At 45.9% G+C, this 18,231-nt stretch overlaps 1 protein-coding gene across 1 annotated transcript in view; it reads right to left on the reverse strand.

Moving 5' to 3' along the window:
• Nucleotides 1-340: 340 nt before the first annotated feature.
• The window catches only part of PHYHD1 (phytanoyl-CoA dioxygenase domain containing 1), a 49,609-nt gene continuing 31,718 nt past the window's right edge, over nucleotides 341-18,231 (reverse strand). Inside the window, exons 7-12 of the mRNA XM_069748181.1 lie at nucleotides 4,895-4,957; nucleotides 4,784-4,805; nucleotides 4,169-4,297; nucleotides 3,758-3,874; nucleotides 2,772-2,898; nucleotides 341-535 (exon numbers count right to left, since the gene is read on the reverse strand). Of these exons, the coding sequence (XP_069604282.1) occupies nucleotides 490-535; nucleotides 2,772-2,898; nucleotides 3,758-3,874; nucleotides 4,169-4,297; nucleotides 4,784-4,805; nucleotides 4,895-4,957 (504 nt within the window). The 3' untranslated portion in view covers nucleotides 341-489. The remainder of the gene's footprint in view (nucleotides 536-2,771; nucleotides 2,899-3,757; nucleotides 3,875-4,168; nucleotides 4,298-4,783; nucleotides 4,806-4,894; nucleotides 4,958-18,231) is intronic.

Consider the following 18,231-nt stretch of genomic DNA (forward strand, 5'->3'; position numbering starts at 1 on the left):
CACAATACTGAGGATCCATCCAGTTGCTTGATGAAATTTGTGACAGACAAAGGGAAAGCCTTCCCCCTACTTGGGGTATGAGTGGGCTCTTTACCCTGAGAGGAGGATCCCCCAAACATGAAACCTCTGCCTCTCTTTTTCTGATGCCCCCCCCCAATTTGTCCTCATTCTTTGGGGGCATTTTCCTCTGTATTACCTTCTCCAAAGGGACCTCTTCTAAGATGGGATCTGATGCATGGGAGACGCTGTGCTCTTTTATTCTGTAGGTTGTCCTATCCTTGAAGGGTAGATCTCCTCTCTCCATGGTGCGGTCATGGGTGGTAGAAAAATACAAAACAGGACCTCTTCCATAATATTTAATAATCAGTCATATTGTGAGATCTTATGAATGCTTGATTAAAGGGACTTTGATTATTTTTTAAATTCTCCTTCAATTAATCGATATATCACTAAGATGAAGGTGAAGACCGCCGTGGCCACATGTAGTTCTTATGTGTATAAGGAAGGAAATGGAAGTTCTTGACTTGGTTGTAACCTAGAGAGAAGAAATCATATAGTAAGATAGTACAAAAAAATTAAACGGTCAGCCACCAGGGCATGCTGGGAGTTGTAGTGTCATAACAGCAGGTTACTTACCGCTACGACAAGATAGTACAACTACAACCATCACATCCTCTCTTATTTTTTCGGCTCCATGCAATACTATGATCAGCCGATCGCCCGGACAGCTGCATTATAAAAGCGGGTTGTACCGTCTAGACAGCCCATATAAAGGGTATTCTCATCTTATATTGGCTATGCCATTGCTCTACGATAGGTGCAGCTGTCCCCAGAACAGGGTTCCACAGGGTCTCACCGCGTGAACAGACCACTGGCAGACACAACCAGGCGGTGAATAAATGGAGAAGTGGCTCAGTCCGGGCTTTATAGGAGACCATGACTGTGATATTACTATGTACAGCAATATTGTGTTATAGCACAAACCATGTTACGATAGCTAATTTAAGTCCCCAAGGGGGAAAAAAAAAAGTTTCAATGAATTAAAAAAAAAAAAAAAACTTGTTACCGTAAATTGATTGAATATGTTTGATATGAGTCCAATACATCAAAAATGAAATTTTTAACTTCTGCGATCAAAGTTCGGCACAGCTCAGCATAAAAAATTAAAGAAGCACTCCCATCAAAATTTTTATCCTCTTAGTATATTGCAATCATCATATTGTAGAGCACTGTGTACTTACAATTGCTGATTTTGCCTTTCGACCTAGTTAATTCTTCTCTTTTCTCTGTTCTATACAGAAACAGGAAGTCTCTTGTCCCTTCATTTACCATTCCCCTCTTCAATTTCTGACCCAGTTGCTCCCTCCTCTCTCCTGCCAGGGACTTTTGCAGTGACTGATGACTCATACAGGAAAAATTATCCTCCTGTTTCTGCATAGAGCTTATAAGGATTCATTTAGTCAGTTTTTAATCCTTTGTCGTAGACCCAATGGAAAAGAAAATAATTATCTGGGTATGAAGGCAATATGAGGAATTGTAAGTACACAGTGCTGAATTACATGCCTGCAATATATTAAGAGGATAAAAAGTTTAATGGGAGTTTCAGAAAATGGGAACAATCTTTTTTTGTGAAAAGTGCAAAATTTGCTTAAGCAACCAGAATAATAGAAAATAAAAGCAAGTTCTGTAGCACTGTAATTGTACTAAGCTGAAGATTTATTACCAGGTTATTTTACTGCACAATGAACCCTGTAGAAATTAAACCTAAAGAACAATTGTTTTTTTTCCCCTAGATCATCTCCATTTTTTTTTTCCGATTATATGATAAAGTCAATGGTAAAGTGAATGGTATCATGGAAAACTATGCCCCACAAAAAAAAAATCCTCATCCGGCTATGTAGAAGTAAAAAGTAAAGTTATGGGTCTTAGAAGATGGAGAAAAAAATTACCGTACAGAAATTAAAAAACTGTAGATCTGCCTAAAGGGGGATACCTATGATGGTAAGATTTTTATTTTTAATTTTTTTGGTACGTGAGGTGTTATTTTTACAGATTGATCACCGACCCATCCCAATATTCTTTTCTTTTGTGGACACATTCTCAGTCGCCCCCCAAAATGGAGACCTCTTACGGATCAATCTGGCCAATGCAAGTCAGTGGCCACTTGGAAAACAAACTGATAGCGCATGGATGTCATTGCCGATCTGTCTGTATTCTAAATTTTAATTGATAAAAGTTACGTTTTTGTTTTTTTTCATAAGAGAAAAAATATATGCAACAAGGATGGTAAAAACACAGACCGAAAATGGGTCCAGCACTTTGAAATAAAAAAAAAATGGACCATTTTTCACATTTGTAGGAAAAACAAAAAGACATTTGAACTCGGCCTTAGTTGCATATACCTAAGATATACTGTGACTTAATGATCTCTGTAGCTCCAACTTTAGGGCCCACCATCATCATGCGTATGAAGGGGCTACAGCTCTGCTCCACGGTATAGCCTTGCTGGACTGGGAGCACTGCTGAGTGGGGGTTTCAATAAAGGGTCCCCAGCGTGGTATCAATCACAATCATTGGCGTTCCAATAGGTTGGATTCCCCAACAGTCATAAAAAGGTATTCCCATCCATCACTTAGAGTGGTCACAGCTTTCTTTCTGACGTGAGGACCCATCAAACATCCCTCCGTGTCTCAGCTTCCAGCACAAGTGCGACACCAGAAGCCCATAACACGTGTGAAATCTGTTTTTTGGAGGGGTCGGTACTTTCTTACCAATTCTCCGCACTCCAGGTGGTATTCTGCGACTCCATCACGTGGAAGGAATAGGCGTGACGAGAGTTTGGTGAACTGTTCAGGTCGCTCTTGTGCACAACTTCTCCGTGGATTAGAACAAGTCCTCCTAAGGAGTAAATGAAGCCATTAGATCAGATAATGAAACCCAGGAAGAAAAGGGTGATGCAAATAAATCCCAAATGTAGTAATTAACAAGAAATGTTATTTAAATACATTAAAAAGTATACATATGTTAACAAAGGCAGGGTTTACTTAAAATAGTACATAAATTGATTCAGAAAAGTTAGTAATAATTAGAAAATTAGCTATAAAAGGTAACCGCAGTTTAAAGAAGCATTCCTCTTCCCATCAAATTTTTTTATCCTATTAATATACTGCAATCATCATATTATGCAGCGCTGTGTACTTACAATTGCTAATTTTGACTTTCTACCCAGCTAATTCTTGTTCATTAGGTCTATGACATCACAAGGTTAAAAACTGTCTAGCTGAATCCTTCCTTACATAAATTCAAAGGAAACAAGAGGTCTGTTTTCCCTCCATGACTCATGAGTCACTGCAAAAGTCCCTGGCAGGGGGAGCATTTGGGGAGGGGAATGATAAATGCAGGGACAAGAGACTTCCTGTTTCTACAGAATAGAGAAAAATTACCTGGGTAGAAAGGCAAAATGAGCAATTGTAAGTACGCAGTGCTATATAATATGATGACTGGAATATATTAAGAGGATAAAAACTGTGACTGGACAAGGAAGAGGAGGAGTGCTTCCCTGCGGTATAACAATCATATTATAGTCATGGAATATGTGAAACAAGTCGGTGTCATAATGTACTGAGCCAAGAGATGCCTAAAGGCTGCTAGTCTGGATCACATGACTGGGTGACAGCCCTATGATAAATATGCATACAGCCGGAGATCCCCTTTAATCATAACCCCATGTATTGATATAGTGGTAAGGGCAATGCACCTTTGGACACCGGGGCTGGCACAAACTGGTCATCATGGTAGCTCCTCTCTTCTCCAATGAAGGATGTGCAGGGTATGGAGCCTGGCGGCGTGCGCACCATACGGCGCGATATTCCAGCTTAAGACAAATTTGTCAAACGGTCATTAGGAAGTACAAAAGACAAAATGCTCGTCGGCCCAATTTCCCCACAAACATTCATGCTTAGACATTTATTTTGGATAATAGAAACTTGGCACCACTGAGCGCCAAATAAAGATTTGGATAGGTTAAAATCTAACCAACATAAGTCTGCTGGAAGGTATCTGGGATAGGATGGGACAGATGTTTTCAGTGTGATCTCCTTTCCCCTGATCTGGATGATAAATATATATGATGAAGTATCAGCGGCTTACCTCGCCTGCCATATCTTACCCCGGTGTGACCCTGGAATGAACCACAAGCAGCCATTTTCTTTATTGGCATCCTCAATAGCGATCCAGAACCCAATGATGCGGCCAAGAGGCTCAGTGTTCAAGAAGGTGGCATCTTGGTGGGGAGTCACTGAATACAAAATATGGAGAGAAGAATTAGGGTATGTGCACACGTTACGGATTTTGCAGCGGATTTGCAGCAGTTTTCCCTGAGTTTACGGTACCATGTAAACCTATGGAAAACCAAATCCGCAGTGCACATGTTGTGGAAACAAACGCGCGGAAACTCTGCGTTGTTTATTCCGCAGCATGTCAATTCTTTGTGCTGATTCCGCAGCGATTTACACCTGCTCCATAATCGGAATCCGCAGGTGTAAAACCGCAGGTGGAATCCGCACAAAAACCGCACTAAATCAGCGGTAATTCCGCAGTGCGGTTTACCTGCGGATTTACCAAAATCGGTGCGGAAAAATCCGCACACCTTTCTGCAACGTGTGCACTTGGCCTAAATCTGAATCTGCCATATTGAAACGCCCTAATGCCATTATTTCTGGTCCTGGCATTTTCTGCATTCAGCTCAATGAAGCATGAATTCCTACAGTTTTCCTTGTCTTACCTTCCCCTCCGATGTTAGGTTGCTGAAATAAAGAGAATAATTAAACATCAGTGTGCGTGCCAATTGGAAAGCTATATGGATTGATCTCTGGTGCTATATAACTGGCTGTACCTTAAATATATACATGCTCTGCACGATCACTGGCTCCACAAGGCCCAGCCGCTGACCCACCTCCTGTATACGAAGATATAAATGTACAGAATAAAGCCACAGCCTAGGGTATATTTTTGTTCAGAACTGAAAGTTTATGGAGTTTTGCGGCCATCCAGTGGGGAATAAGGGTGAAATTGTTACCAATTTATGGAAAAATATTTAGAATTGAGAGTCCTCAGTGGTTGATACCTTTTAATGGCTAACTGAAAAGATGGTAACAAATTGCAAGCTTTCAAGACTACACAGGTCTCTTCATCAGGCAAAGATTAAAACAAATTCTGAAGAATCACATATTTATGCACAACATAGCATAGAAAAAAAAAAGGAAAAAACATCAGTCTTTGCTTGATGAAGAGACCTGTGTAGTCTCGAAAGCTTGCAATTTGTTACCATCTTTTCAGTTCGCCATTAAAAGGTATCAACCACTGAGGACTCTCAATTCTAAATATTTTTCTATCTACTGGCTAACACAGTACCAAAATATATTTCTTTCCTTTACCAATTTATGGGTATTCCAATTAAAGAATGTTGTCACCAGTGATAGGTGAACTCATGGATGTCTGAGTCCAACGGGTTTGGTCAAACATTTTTTAAAAAAGTTCAGTTTGGATACCAAACCTTGACCCCATTCGATGAATGAGGGGCCCTAACATCCGTTGTTTGCCACGCTGTCATTTGCGTGACAGCACTGCAAACGCGAGCTCTGATCGGCGGTAAGATCATTACTTCCTGTCAGAGCGCTGCGGTTCCTGCACTGACTGTGAGTTAGCAATCTGTGACTGGCAATAAAAAGGTTACCGCCGGTCACAGGCGTCGGTCGGCTACTGAGAGAGTACTATACTCATCAGCATACGCCTGCTGGCGCTCATATCAGCTAGAGCAGGTAAAGCTAGTGAGAGTATTCATCAGCCGGTGCCTGTGCTGTAAATAAAATAATAATAATAATATAAAAAAAAGACATGGGGTCTTTTCTATTTTTGATATCCTGCACAGACAAAACACACAGCCGTGGGCTGCAACCCTCAGCTGTCAACTCAGCTTGATCATGGCTTGTTATCAAGAATAGAGGGGTCCCACACCGTTTTTTTTATTTTAATTATTTAAAAAAAAAACGGTGTGGGGTACCCTTCATTTTTGACAACCAGCCAAGCTAAAGCAGACAGCTGGGGTCTGGTATTCTCAGACTGGTAAGGGGCAGTGGATGGATATTGTCCCCTTCCCATCCTAAAAATAGCAGCCCGCAGCCACCCCAGTAAAGGCGCATCTATGAGGTTCTCACGCAGCCCGCGGTGCTGTGAGGTGACTGGGGTTCATCAGCTATGAACTACGGTGAACTTTCTCATGGCAGCTCAGCACTACACACTGTAGGAGCATGATTACACTCCTGTTTCAGTGTGAGCCATTCGTGTGACTGCTCTCCAAATCATCTGGATCTTCGTGGGAAAAATAGGGATTTTTGTGTTACTCACCGTAAAATCGTTTTCTCCGAGACGCTCATTGGGGGACACAGGACAGTGGGTGTATGCTTCTGCCGCCAGGAGGCTGACACTAAGTAAACTTGAAAAAAAAAAGTTAGCTCCTCCTCCATCGTATACACCCTGACACTGGCTACCAGAGACTCCAGTTTGGTGCAAAAAGCAGTAGGAAAACAAAACACAAAAAATAATATAACAGCATAAATACAGAAACTTTATGTCTAGAAAAGATCCTACTGACTAATGTAATCAGATATAACCAAAGCAGCCATAAGGCTACCAGGGAGGGAGCTGTGTCCCCCAATGAGCGTCTCGGAGAAAAGGATTTTACGGTGAGTTTCACAAAAATCCCTATTTCTCCTTCGCCTCATTGGGGGACACAGGACAGTGGGATGTCCTAAAGCAGTCCCTGGGTGGGAAAAATAACTCACCAGTCAAAGACATCCAGATGATGGTTGTCTATAAATGCGCCACTGCCGCTTGAAGAATCCTTCTACCCAGACTTGCATCTGCAGAGGTCTGGGAGTGGACATTATAATGTTTGACAAACGTATGCAGACTAGACCAGGTCGCAGCTTTGCAAACCTGTTCTGCTGAGGCCTGGTGCTGAACGGCCCCGGAAGCCCCCACCGCTCTTGTTGAATGAGCCTTGATCCCGGCCGGAACCGTCATGCCCATGGTGCGATAAGCCTCCTGAATGGTCGCCCTTATCCACCTGGCCAAGGTAGATTTTGAAGCAGCGCATCCCTTCCTGCGATCCTGCGGAAGGACAAACAGCGCATCTGTCTGGCGAAAAGGAGCTGTTCGGGAAACGTACCTCCTCAGAGCCCTTACCAGATCCAACGTATGGAGAGCTTTTTCTACACGGTGCGTAGATGCCGGACAAAAATAGGGCAGAACAATATCTTCATTGATGTGGAATGACGAAACAACCTTCGGCAAAAAGGACGGTGCTGGTCTGAGAACTACCTTGTCCTGATGAAACTGCAGAAAAAGGGAACGACAAGAAAGGGCTGCCAGCTCCGATACCCGTCTCATGGACGTTATGGCCACTAAAAACACGACTTTCCAAGAAAGAAACATCAAAGAAATATCTTCAAGAGGCTCAAAAGGAGCATTCTGTAAAGCCCTTAAAACCAGATTAAGGTCCCAAGCTTCCAAAGGAGTCCTATAAGGAGGGACCTTATGAGCGACTCCCTGGAAAAAAGTCCTGACCTGACGATTCGTAGCAATCTTGCGCTGAAAAAGGACTGATAAAGCCGAAATCTGCCTTTTAAGAGTACTTGGAGCAAGCCCAGAATCCAGGCCTGCTTGAAGGAAGGCTAGAATGTTTGGAATGGAAAAACGCAGAGGAGGCAGCCCGCGCTCTCTACACCAGGAAAGGAACACCTTCCAAGTGTGATAATAAATCTTGGCCGAGACGGGCTTACGTGCACTGATCATGGTATCCGCCACTTCTTTAGAAAACCCTGCCTGGGTTAAAACCCAAGATTCAACGGCCAGGCCGTCAAACGTAGGACCTCTGAGTTCTGGTGGTAGATCGGCCCTTGAGATAGAAGATCCGGCCGATCGGGGAGCCGCCAAGGAACCCCGGTGAGAAGTTGTACCAGGTCTGCATACCAGGTCCGTCGTGGCCAATCCGGAGCGATTAGGATGGCCGGTGCTCTCTCTGATTTGATTTTCTTGATTACCCTCGGGAGTAGTGCCAGAGGAGGGAACAGATAAGAGAGATGAAACTGGTTCCAAGACAATACCAGCGCATCCACGGCGATCACCCGGGGGTCTCGGTACCGAGGGACAAAACTGGGCACCTTGGCATTCATCTTGGACGCCATTAGATCCACGTTCGGAGTCCCCCAAAGATGGCAAATCTGCAAAAATACCTCGGGATGGAGAGACCACTCCCCGGAGGCCAGACCCTGACGGCTTAGGAAATCTGCCGCCCAGTTTTCTTCGCCCGGAATGTGGACCGCTGAGATTACAGAGTGATTCCTCTCTGCCCAGAGTAGGATTTGCTTTACCTCCCGCATGGCAGCCTTGCTGCGGGTGCCCCCCTGGTGATTTATGTAGGCTACCGCTGTGGCTTTGTCCGATTGAATTCGGACAGAGCGACCTGCCAGAAGATGGTGGAAATGTAATAAGGCTAGTCGAACTGCTCGAATCTCTAAGATATTGATGGGGAGGGCTGATTCCAGAGGAGACCAGAGCCCCTGAGCAGTGTGATGAAAGAATACTGCTCCCCAACCCAGGAGACTGGCATCTGTTGTGACCACTAGCCAATTGGTTGGGGGGAAGGGCTTCCCCCTGAGTAGAGATGAGCTGTTTAGCCACCAAGAGAGGGCCATCCTGGCCTGGAGAGACAACCGAAATCTGTGGTTGAGAGAGAGAGGATTTCTGTTCCACACTGATAGGATTGCTTGTTGGAGGGGTCGAAGATGAAGCTGCGCAAACGGAACCGCCTCTATAGTCGCAACCATCTTTCCTAACACCCTCATGCCAGACCGAATCGTATGAGGGCCTGGTTATTGAAGATTCCTCACTTCCCGCCGAAGGGCTAGGACCTTGTCCTGGGAAGGATTGATAGGGCTTGAGAGGTGTCGAAGATCATGCCTAAAAATGAGATCTTCCGGGACGGCTGTAGGGATGACTTCCTTAAATTCACCAGCCAACCTAGACGAGAAAGGGTGTCCAGAGTGAAGCCGACATTTTCCCTGCAAGATTGAAAAGTCGGTCTCTTGATCAGCAGATCGTCCAGGTATGGCAAGACAACTATACCTCGGGAGTGCAGAATGGAAACCACAGTAGACATGACTTTTGTGAACACCCTGGGAGCGGAGGCCAGCCCGAAGGGTAATGCCGTGAATTGAAAGTGTAGATTGTTTACGGCAAACCGGAGAAATCTTTGATGAGGTGGAAAGATGGGAATATGTAGATAAGCATCCTGAATGTCTACTGAGGCCAAAAACTCTCCCTTTTCCAAAGAGGCGATGACTGACCGGAGAGACTCCATCCGAAAGTGAAGAACGTGGACAAACCTGTTTAAGAGTTTGAGATCTAGAATAGGCCTTACTGCTCCGTCCTTTTTGGGCACTACAAAAAGATTGGAATAAAAGCCCTGAAACCTTTCCTCCCTTGGAACAGGAGAAATGACACCGCTGATACGAAGGGACTCTACGGAATTGAACAGGCTTTGACGAAGAGACTTGGACCTGGGAAGACGGAATGGAAAGAACCGGGGAGGAGGCAGCTGAACCAGCTCTATTTTGTACCCTGATGATACGAGCTCTCCAACCCACTGGTCGTGGATTACCTGAAGCCAGACCTGGCGAAATAAAAGTAGACGTCCGCCTACTCTGTTGGAGACACCCAGAGGGGGCCTCCAGTCACTTAGCCGAAAATATTTGAGTCCTAGATCCTCTGGATCTAGTAGACTGGGGACGCATTCTTCCCCCCTGGCTGGCCGTATAAGGGGTCCGACCGTCTCGGTCCTGATTGGGTCGACCCTGCGCAGGAGAGCCTGATGCTGGGGCCCATCTAACGTAGCGAAAGGTTCTAAAACGGGCCTGAAATTGGCGATGAAAAGGCTGTCTAGACCTCTGCTGAGGAAGAAACTTACTCTTCCCTCCTGTGGAGTCAGAAATAAGCTGATCCAGCTTCTCTCCGAACAAACGACCACTCTGATACGGTAGGGATGTAAGAGATTTTTTAGAGGTAGAATCAGCCCGCCAGGACCTTAACCAAAGGGCCCTTCTGATGGCAATAGCATTAGATGCAGCCGAAGAAGCACAATCTGCCGCATCTAAGGATGCGTTAATCAGATAACTACCAGCCATTGCTATCTGAGATGACACTTCTGCCAATTCTGGTGACAAATTACCTTCTTGGAGAGCCTTAGATAACGACTCTGACCAAGAAATCATAGCCCTGGCAACCCAAGTTGCTGCAAAGGAAGGAAAAAGTGCTGAACTTGAAGCCTCAAAGACGGAACGAGCCAAGCTCTCTATAAGACGATCCGTAGGATCCTTAATCGATGAGCCATTAGGGAGAGATAGCAACGTGTTAGAGGCTAAACGGGACACTGGAGGATCTACAGAAGGGTTTCCTGCCCAGTTACTACAAAGTTCCGCAGCAAAGGGATACCTGGCCTTCAGAGCTCTTTGCCCTGAAAAACGCTTGTCCGGGAGCTCCCGTTTGCGTTGAATCAGATCCTCAAACTCAGGGTGAGAGGAAAAAACCCTATGGGCCCATTTAGCCTGCTTAAATGAGACCTTATGATCAGAGGAAGAGGCAAGCTCGTCCTCTATCCCTAAAGACTGATTGACAGCCTCAATAAGGCTATCTACCGACTCCTGAAAACCAGGTTTCTCAAAATTAAGAGACCCTTCAGACTCGTAATCAGTCTCAACTTCCCCGCTTTCCGCAGGGGAAGGAGAACGAGATACGGAACTCCAGGATGCGGGAGCACCTGAGTGCCTGGACGACGCTTTGCGAATCCGCTTTCCATGCGTCTGTCTAGAGTGAGCGCGGCCCCTGCAGGCCGAAGGCTCCTGAGACCCCCGAGGCCCTCTCCGAGACAGGTGGACTACCGGCCCTGACTGCCGGGGTCTGCAGAGATTTGATTGCTTCAGTAAGGGACGCCATGGATTGAGACAAGGACGTGACCCATTCTGGCAGAGCTGCGCCAGCATCTGCTTGAGGAACCGGAGCCGGAGAGACTACTGGAGAACTGGCAGGGGGGGCTCCTGGGCGCGTTCAGAGTCACAGGCCTCGCAGAGGCGATTACTTTGGGCGTGCGGGAAAGGGGCACGACAAGATACACAACCAGTAAAAAGAACCGTGTGAGTCTTAACCCTTCTAGACATAACGATCCGTAAAGCTATACCCAGGGCCAGAGACTGGGACAAAAAGAATGCTTCAGCCAGATGGAGGAAGAAGCACTTACCCCAGTCCTGTGTCCCCACGAGTACCGTGATGGATCCTAAAAGCACGATGCGGAGCCCAAAAAGCGCTGCCTTATATGCACAGCAGGCCTTATGGGGGAGGGACCGCCAAACGATGCTGCGGCCTGGAGCACGCCCGAAACCGGGGCCTCAATTTTTCCCCCCTTAGAGCGAGGAGAGCCGGAACCAGAAGTGACGCGCCGGAGGGGGCGGAGCCTCACAGCGCGGTCCGATGGCCGGAAGTCCCGGTTCCAGGAAGCTGCCCCACGCCCGAAGCAGCCAGGCAGGGCCGAAGCCTATGGGGGGGACAGCGGCGCCGATCATACCCGCAGCGCCGCTCCTAACGCCGCGCACCGCCGGACCACGCTGCAGCGCCGCCGTCATAACGCCACAGCGCCGGACAACGCTGCAGCGCCGCAGACCCAACACAGCAGCACCGGATCAACCGGATCATGCCGCAGCGCCGCGCCGGCCTCAGCAGCGCTGAAAAAAAGGCACCGCACTCCCGGAGGACGCAGCAGCAGGTAATGCCAGGAGCCCCCCTTGTCATACCGCACTCATCGAGGGGTAGAACCAATGACGGTGCAGGAACCCTATCTCCATTATCCCCAGGATAAGGAGAGGGACCGTCCACCACCCCAGCTAACACCCGCAGGGGTGTAGAAATCAGGGGGGAACACACGGACATCTTACGGGCACCTGTACAGCCTGGAGTCTAGCTACCTCAGGGTGGTCAGGGCTAAGTCCGGTGAATAATCCCACGTAGCGGGGAAGGATACGTGGAGAAATATCGCACGTACTTGCCCGTTGATGGTTTGGGGAGATCGGACCCTCAAAAAGGTCCGTCGCCCCTTCAATCCAAAGATGTTGAAAAATCGGGTCCAACGATCCAGGACCCAGAGATGTGCCTCCTTGAGACACTAAGCATAAACTGGAGTCTCTGGTAGCCAGTGTCAGGGTGTATACGATGAAGGAGGAGCTAACTTTTTTTTTTCAAGTTTACTTAGTGTCAGCCTCCTGGCGGCAGAAGCATACACCCACTGTCCTGTGTCCCCCAATGAGGCGAAGGAGAAATATGGATTATCTTATTTTGTCTTTTACAGGTGACATGGGCATCGGAGGATTATCCTGTCAGAAAGGTGAACAATATGGTAGTTTATTATTTGTTGTGTTTTACAGGGGAAATGCGCTTCAGTTTATTAGTTTTCAAGTAAAGATGTCAGTGTCTTTATTTAAAAAAGGGACTTTATTCTGGCTGTGTTTTTTTTTTTTTTTTACAAATCTTAACTATGGGATTAGTTTGGGAGGTGGCATATAGATGCCTCTCCATGACTAACCCCTGGGCTTGTTGTCAGTGGCCATAAAACAGCCAACATCAACCCCAAACCTATCACCCCACTTGCCACCACACCAGGGCAAGTGGGGAGAAACAGGCAAAGGGCCAGAATTGGAGCATCTAATAAATGCGCATTTTCTGGGGTGGTTGTGGGCTGCTATTTTTAGGCTGGAGGCAATATCCATAGCTCCTTACCAGTATGAGAATAACAGTCCCCAGCTGTCTGCTTCATTGTCTGGTTGTCAAAAAAAGAAGGGGACCCCCATGCCTTTTTTTTTTTAAATAATTAAAAAAAAATGCATGGGACCCCTGTTTTTGATAACTAGCCATGATTAAGCGGACAGCTGAGTGTTGCAACCCGCACCTGTCTGTTTTGCCTGTGCTGGTAATCAAAAATAGAAGAGACCCCGCGTCTTTTATTTATAACCCTTATTTATAACCCTTACAATCCTCTCATCCCTTGGCATCACAGACTTGGCCCTTTCCTGGATCTCGTCATATCTGACAGACCGAACATTCAGTGTCTCCCTCCCCCACACCACCTCCTCACTTCGCCCCTTGTCAGTCGGTGTTCCTCAAGGCTCTGTTCTAGGACCCCTACTCTTCTCCATCTACACTTTCGGCCTGGGACAGCTCATAGAATCCCACGGTATGCAGTACCATCTCTACGCTGACGACACGCAGATCTACCTCTCCGGACCTGACCTCTCCTCCTTGCTTACCAAAATCCCGCACTGTCTGTCTGCCATTTCAGCCTTCTTTTCTGCTCGCTTTCTACAACTGAACATGGACAAAACAGAATTCATCATCTTTCCCCCCATCTCACTCTACCCCTCCACCAGACCTATCCATCAATGTCAATGGCTGCTCACTATCCCCAGTCCCACTCGCCCGGTGCCTCGGGGTGATCCTCGACTCTGCCCTCTCTTTCTAGCCACATATCCAAGCCCTTGCCTCCTCCTGTCGTCTCAAACTCAAAAATATTTCCCGAATCCGTGCTTTCCTTGACCGCAACACTGCAAAAACGCTAGTGCATGCCCTTATCATCTCCCGCCTCGACTACTGCAACCTCCTACTCTCTGGACTCCCCTCTAGCACTCTGGCACCACTCCAATCCATCCTACACTCTGCTGCCCGACTAATCCACCTGTCCCCCCGCTATTCCCCAGCCTCTCCCCTGTGTCAAGCCCTTCACTGGCTTCCTATCGCCCAGAGACTCCAGTTCAAAACCCTCACACTGACATACAAAGCCATCCACAACCTGTCTCCTCCATACATCTGTGACATGGTCTCCCCGTACCTACCTACACGCGACCTCCGATCCTCCCAAGACCTCCTTCTCTACTCCCCTCTCATCTCTTCTTCCCATAACCGCATCCAAGACTTCTCCCGTGCTTCCCCCATACTCTGGAACTCTCTACCCCAACACATCAGACTTGCGCCTACCATAGAAACCTTCAAAAAGAACCTGAAGACTCATCTCTTCCGACAAGCCTACAGCCTGCAGTGATCCTGAACCTACTGAACAGCCGCACAGCCAGCTCTTCCCTCTCCTAGTGTATCCTCACCCACCCCCTGCAGACTGTGAGCCCTCGCGGGCAGGGTCCTCCCTCCTTATGTACTCGTGTGCCTTGTTATCTGCTCATGTTTAATGTATTTGTCTATATTTGCCCCGTATTCACATGTAAAGCGCCATGGAATAAATGGCGCTATAAAAATGTATAATAATAATAATAATAACACAGGCGCCGGCTGATGAATACGCATCAGCCTCGCCTGCTCTTGCTACTATCAGCGCCAGCAGGTATACGCTGATCAGCCAACACCTGTGACCGGTGGCAACCTTTTTACCACTCGTCATAGCTGCTGACTCGCGCTGTTGTCTGTATGACAGCATGGGAACCGCAGCGCTCTGACCTGCAGTAACTAACCACTAATCAGATACACTAGCGTTTCTTGCTCTGTCACACAAATGACAGTATGGGAAACGGCTGATTTTTGGGGTGCCGAACCCAAACCGTAACACAGAATTCCTGGAGAAATCTGTGTTCGGGGTCCGTGCATGGACACTAGGTGTTTGGTATGGACCCCAAACTTTACTGTTCGGCTTCGCCTATCATTACTTATCACTTATCACCAGGATACAGTGGCATGTAAAAGTTTGGGCATTCATGGTCAAAATTACTGTTCTTGTGAACAGTTAAGCAAGTTGAGGATGAAATGATCTCTAAAAGGCCTAAAGTTAAAAGATGGCACATTTCCTTTTTATTTTAGGCACAAAGAATTATATAAACATTTTTAACATTTAAAAAATTACAAAAGAAAGATGGGCCTATGTAAAAGTTGGGCGCCCTTGGAGATATGTGTGCAGATAACTTTGACCAAGGTTTCAAACCTTAATTAGCCTGTTAGGGTTATAGCTTGTTCACTCTCATTGTTAGGAAAGGCCAGGTGATGCAAATTTCCCAGCTTTATAAAAATCCAACCTCCTCCAACCTTGTGCCAAAAAACTGCAGCCATGGGTTCTTCTAAGCAGCTGCCTAGCGATCTGAAAATGGTGGAAGCACATAGAGCAGGAATCGGCCATAAGAAGATAAAGCATTTTCAAGTTGCCCTTTCCTCAATTTGAAATGTAATTAAGAAATGGCAGCTAACAGGGACAGTGGAGGTCAAGATAAGGTCTGGAAGACTAAGCAAAATTTCAGTGAGAGCTGCTCATAGGATTATTAGAGAGGCAAATCAGAACCCCTGCTTGACTGCAAAAGACCTTCAGAAAGATTTTGCAGACACTGGAGTTGTGGTACATTGTTCTACTGTTCAGAGACACCTGCACAAATGTGGCCTTCATGAAAGAGTCATCAGAAGAAAACCTCCCCTGCGTCACCATCAAATTCAGTGGAAGAAGTATGCAAAAGAACATCTAAGCAAGCCTGATGCATTTTGTAAACAAGTCCTGTGGACTGATGAGGTTAAAATAGAACTCTTTGGCCACAATGATCAAAGGTACAGTACAGACCAAACGTTTGGACACACCTTCTCATTTATAGATTTTTCTGTATTTTCATGACTATGAAAATTGTACATTCACACTGAAGGCATCAAAACCATGAATTAACAGGTTTAATAAGTGGGATTTCTTGCCTTATAAATGGGGTTGGGATCATCAGTTGTGTTGTGCAGAAGTCTGGTGGATACACAGCTGATAGTCCTACTGAATAGACTGTTAGAATATGTATTATGGTAAGAAAAAAGCAGCCAAGTAAAGAAAAGCGAGTGGCCATCATTACTTTAAGAAATGAAGGTCAGTCAGTCCAAAAAATTGGGAAAACTTTGTAAGTGTCCCCAAGTGCAGTGGCAAAAACCATCAAGCGCTACAAAGAAACTGGCTCACATGAGGACCGCCCCAGGAAAGAAAGACCAAGAGTCACCTCTACTTCTGAGGATAAGTTTATCCGAGTCACCAGCCTCAGAAATCGCAGGTTAACAGCAGCTCAGACTAGAGACCAGGTCAATGTCACACAGAGTTCTAGCAGCAGACACATCTCTACAACAACTGTTAAGAGGAGACTTTGTGTAGCAGGCCTTCATGGTCAAATAGCTGCTAGGAAACCACTGCTAAGGACAGGCAACAAGCAGAAGGGACTTGTTTGGGCTAAAGAACACAAGGAATGGACATTAGACCAGTGGAAATTTGTGCTTTGGTCTGATGAGTTCAAATTTGAGATCTTTGGTTCCAACCACCGTGTCTTTGTGCGACGCAGAAAAGGTGAACGGATGGACTTTACATGCCTGGTTCCCACCGTGAAGCATGGAGGAGGAGGTGTGATGGTGTGTGGGTGCTTTGCTGGTGACACTGTTGGGGATTTATTCAAAATTGAAGGCATACTGAACCAGCATGGCTACCACAGCATCTTGCAGCGGCATACTATTCCATCCGATTTGCGTTTAGTTGGACCATCATTTATTTTTCAACAGGACAATGACCCCAAACACACCTCCAGGCTGTGTAAGGGCTATTTGGCCAAGAAGAAGAGTGATGGGGTGCTACGCCAGATGACCTGGCCTCCAGTCACTAGACCTGAACCCAATCGAGATGGTTTGGGGTGATCTGGACCGCAGAGTGAAGGCAAAAGGGCCAACAAGTGCTAAGCATCTCTGGGAACTCCTTCAAGATTGTTGGAAGACCATTCCCGGTGACTACCTCTTGAAGCTCATCAAGAGAATGCCAAGAGTGTACAAAGCAGTCATCAAAGCAAAAGGTGGCCACTTTGAAGAACCTAGAATATAAGACATAATTTCAATTGTTTCACACTTTTTTGTTAAGTATATAGTTCCACATGCGTTAATTCATAGTTTTGATGTTTTCAGTGTGAATGTACAATTTTCATAGTAATGAAAATACAGAAAAATCTTTAAATGAGAAGGTGTGTCCAAACTTTTGGTCTGTACTGTATGTGTGGAGAAAAAGGGCACAGAATTTCAGGAAAAAGAACATCTTGCCAACCATTAAGCATGGAGGTGGATCAATCGTGCTTTGGGGTTGTATTCCAGTCAATGGCACGAAGAATATTTCATTTTTCGGAGAAAAATGGATTCAATGAAATTTCAATAAATTCTTGATGCAAACATAACACCATCTGTAAAAAAGCTGAAGTTGAAAGAGTATGGCTTCTCCAAATGGATAATGATCCTAAACACACGTCAAAATCCACAATAGACTACCTCAAATGGTCGCAAGCTTAGGGTTTAACAAAGGCCCTCACAGTCTCCTGATCTGAAAATATTGAAAATCTGTGGCTTGACTTCAAAATAGCAGAGGATGCAAGACGACCCTGGAATCGAATCTCACAGAACTGGAAGAATTTCCCAAGGAAGAATGGATGAAATTCCCTCAAACAAAAATTGAAAGACTCTTGTCTGGCTAGAAAAAGCATTTACAAGCTGTGATACTTACAAAAGGGGGTGCTACTAGGTACTAACCATGCCGGGTGCCCAAACTTTTGTGTCAGTTCATTTTCCTTTTTGTAATTTTTAAAGTATGAAAAATTTCAATTTTATTTTTTTTCCACCTAAAATACAAAGTAAATTTGTCATCTGTAACTTTAGGCCTTTTAGAGATCATTTTTATCTTCAACTTGCTTAACTGTTCACAATAACAGTCATTTAGACCAGGGTGCCCAGACTTTTACATGCAACTGTAGGTGATAATTGCTAGAACGGTGAGGGTCTAATGGGGGAGACCCAGTCCTGCATTGGGATGGAAAAGTGGTCATTCATGCGCACTGGCAGTCCATTCAGAGTCTGTGTGACTACTGGCAATAATTAAGTACTGCAGGATGGCTAATCTCTGCTTGATCATGGAGGTCCGAGCACTGGGACCCTCACCAATCTCCACATGTGTCCATAATTTCTACTAGGGCTATGGTCATCCATATGCACTGCCACTCCATTCAGGGTCTAGGAGACTGCAGGCAATAACTAATCACTTTGAGATGATAACTGTTTAATTGATCGTGGTGTCCAGTGATTTCCAGAATGGGGTTC

This window comes from Ranitomeya imitator, chromosome 2 (assembly GCF_032444005.1).
Source record: "Ranitomeya imitator isolate aRanImi1 chromosome 2, aRanImi1.pri, whole genome shotgun sequence".
In the NCBI taxonomy this organism is placed as follows: Eukaryota; Metazoa; Chordata; class Amphibia; order Anura; family Dendrobatidae; genus Ranitomeya; species Ranitomeya imitator.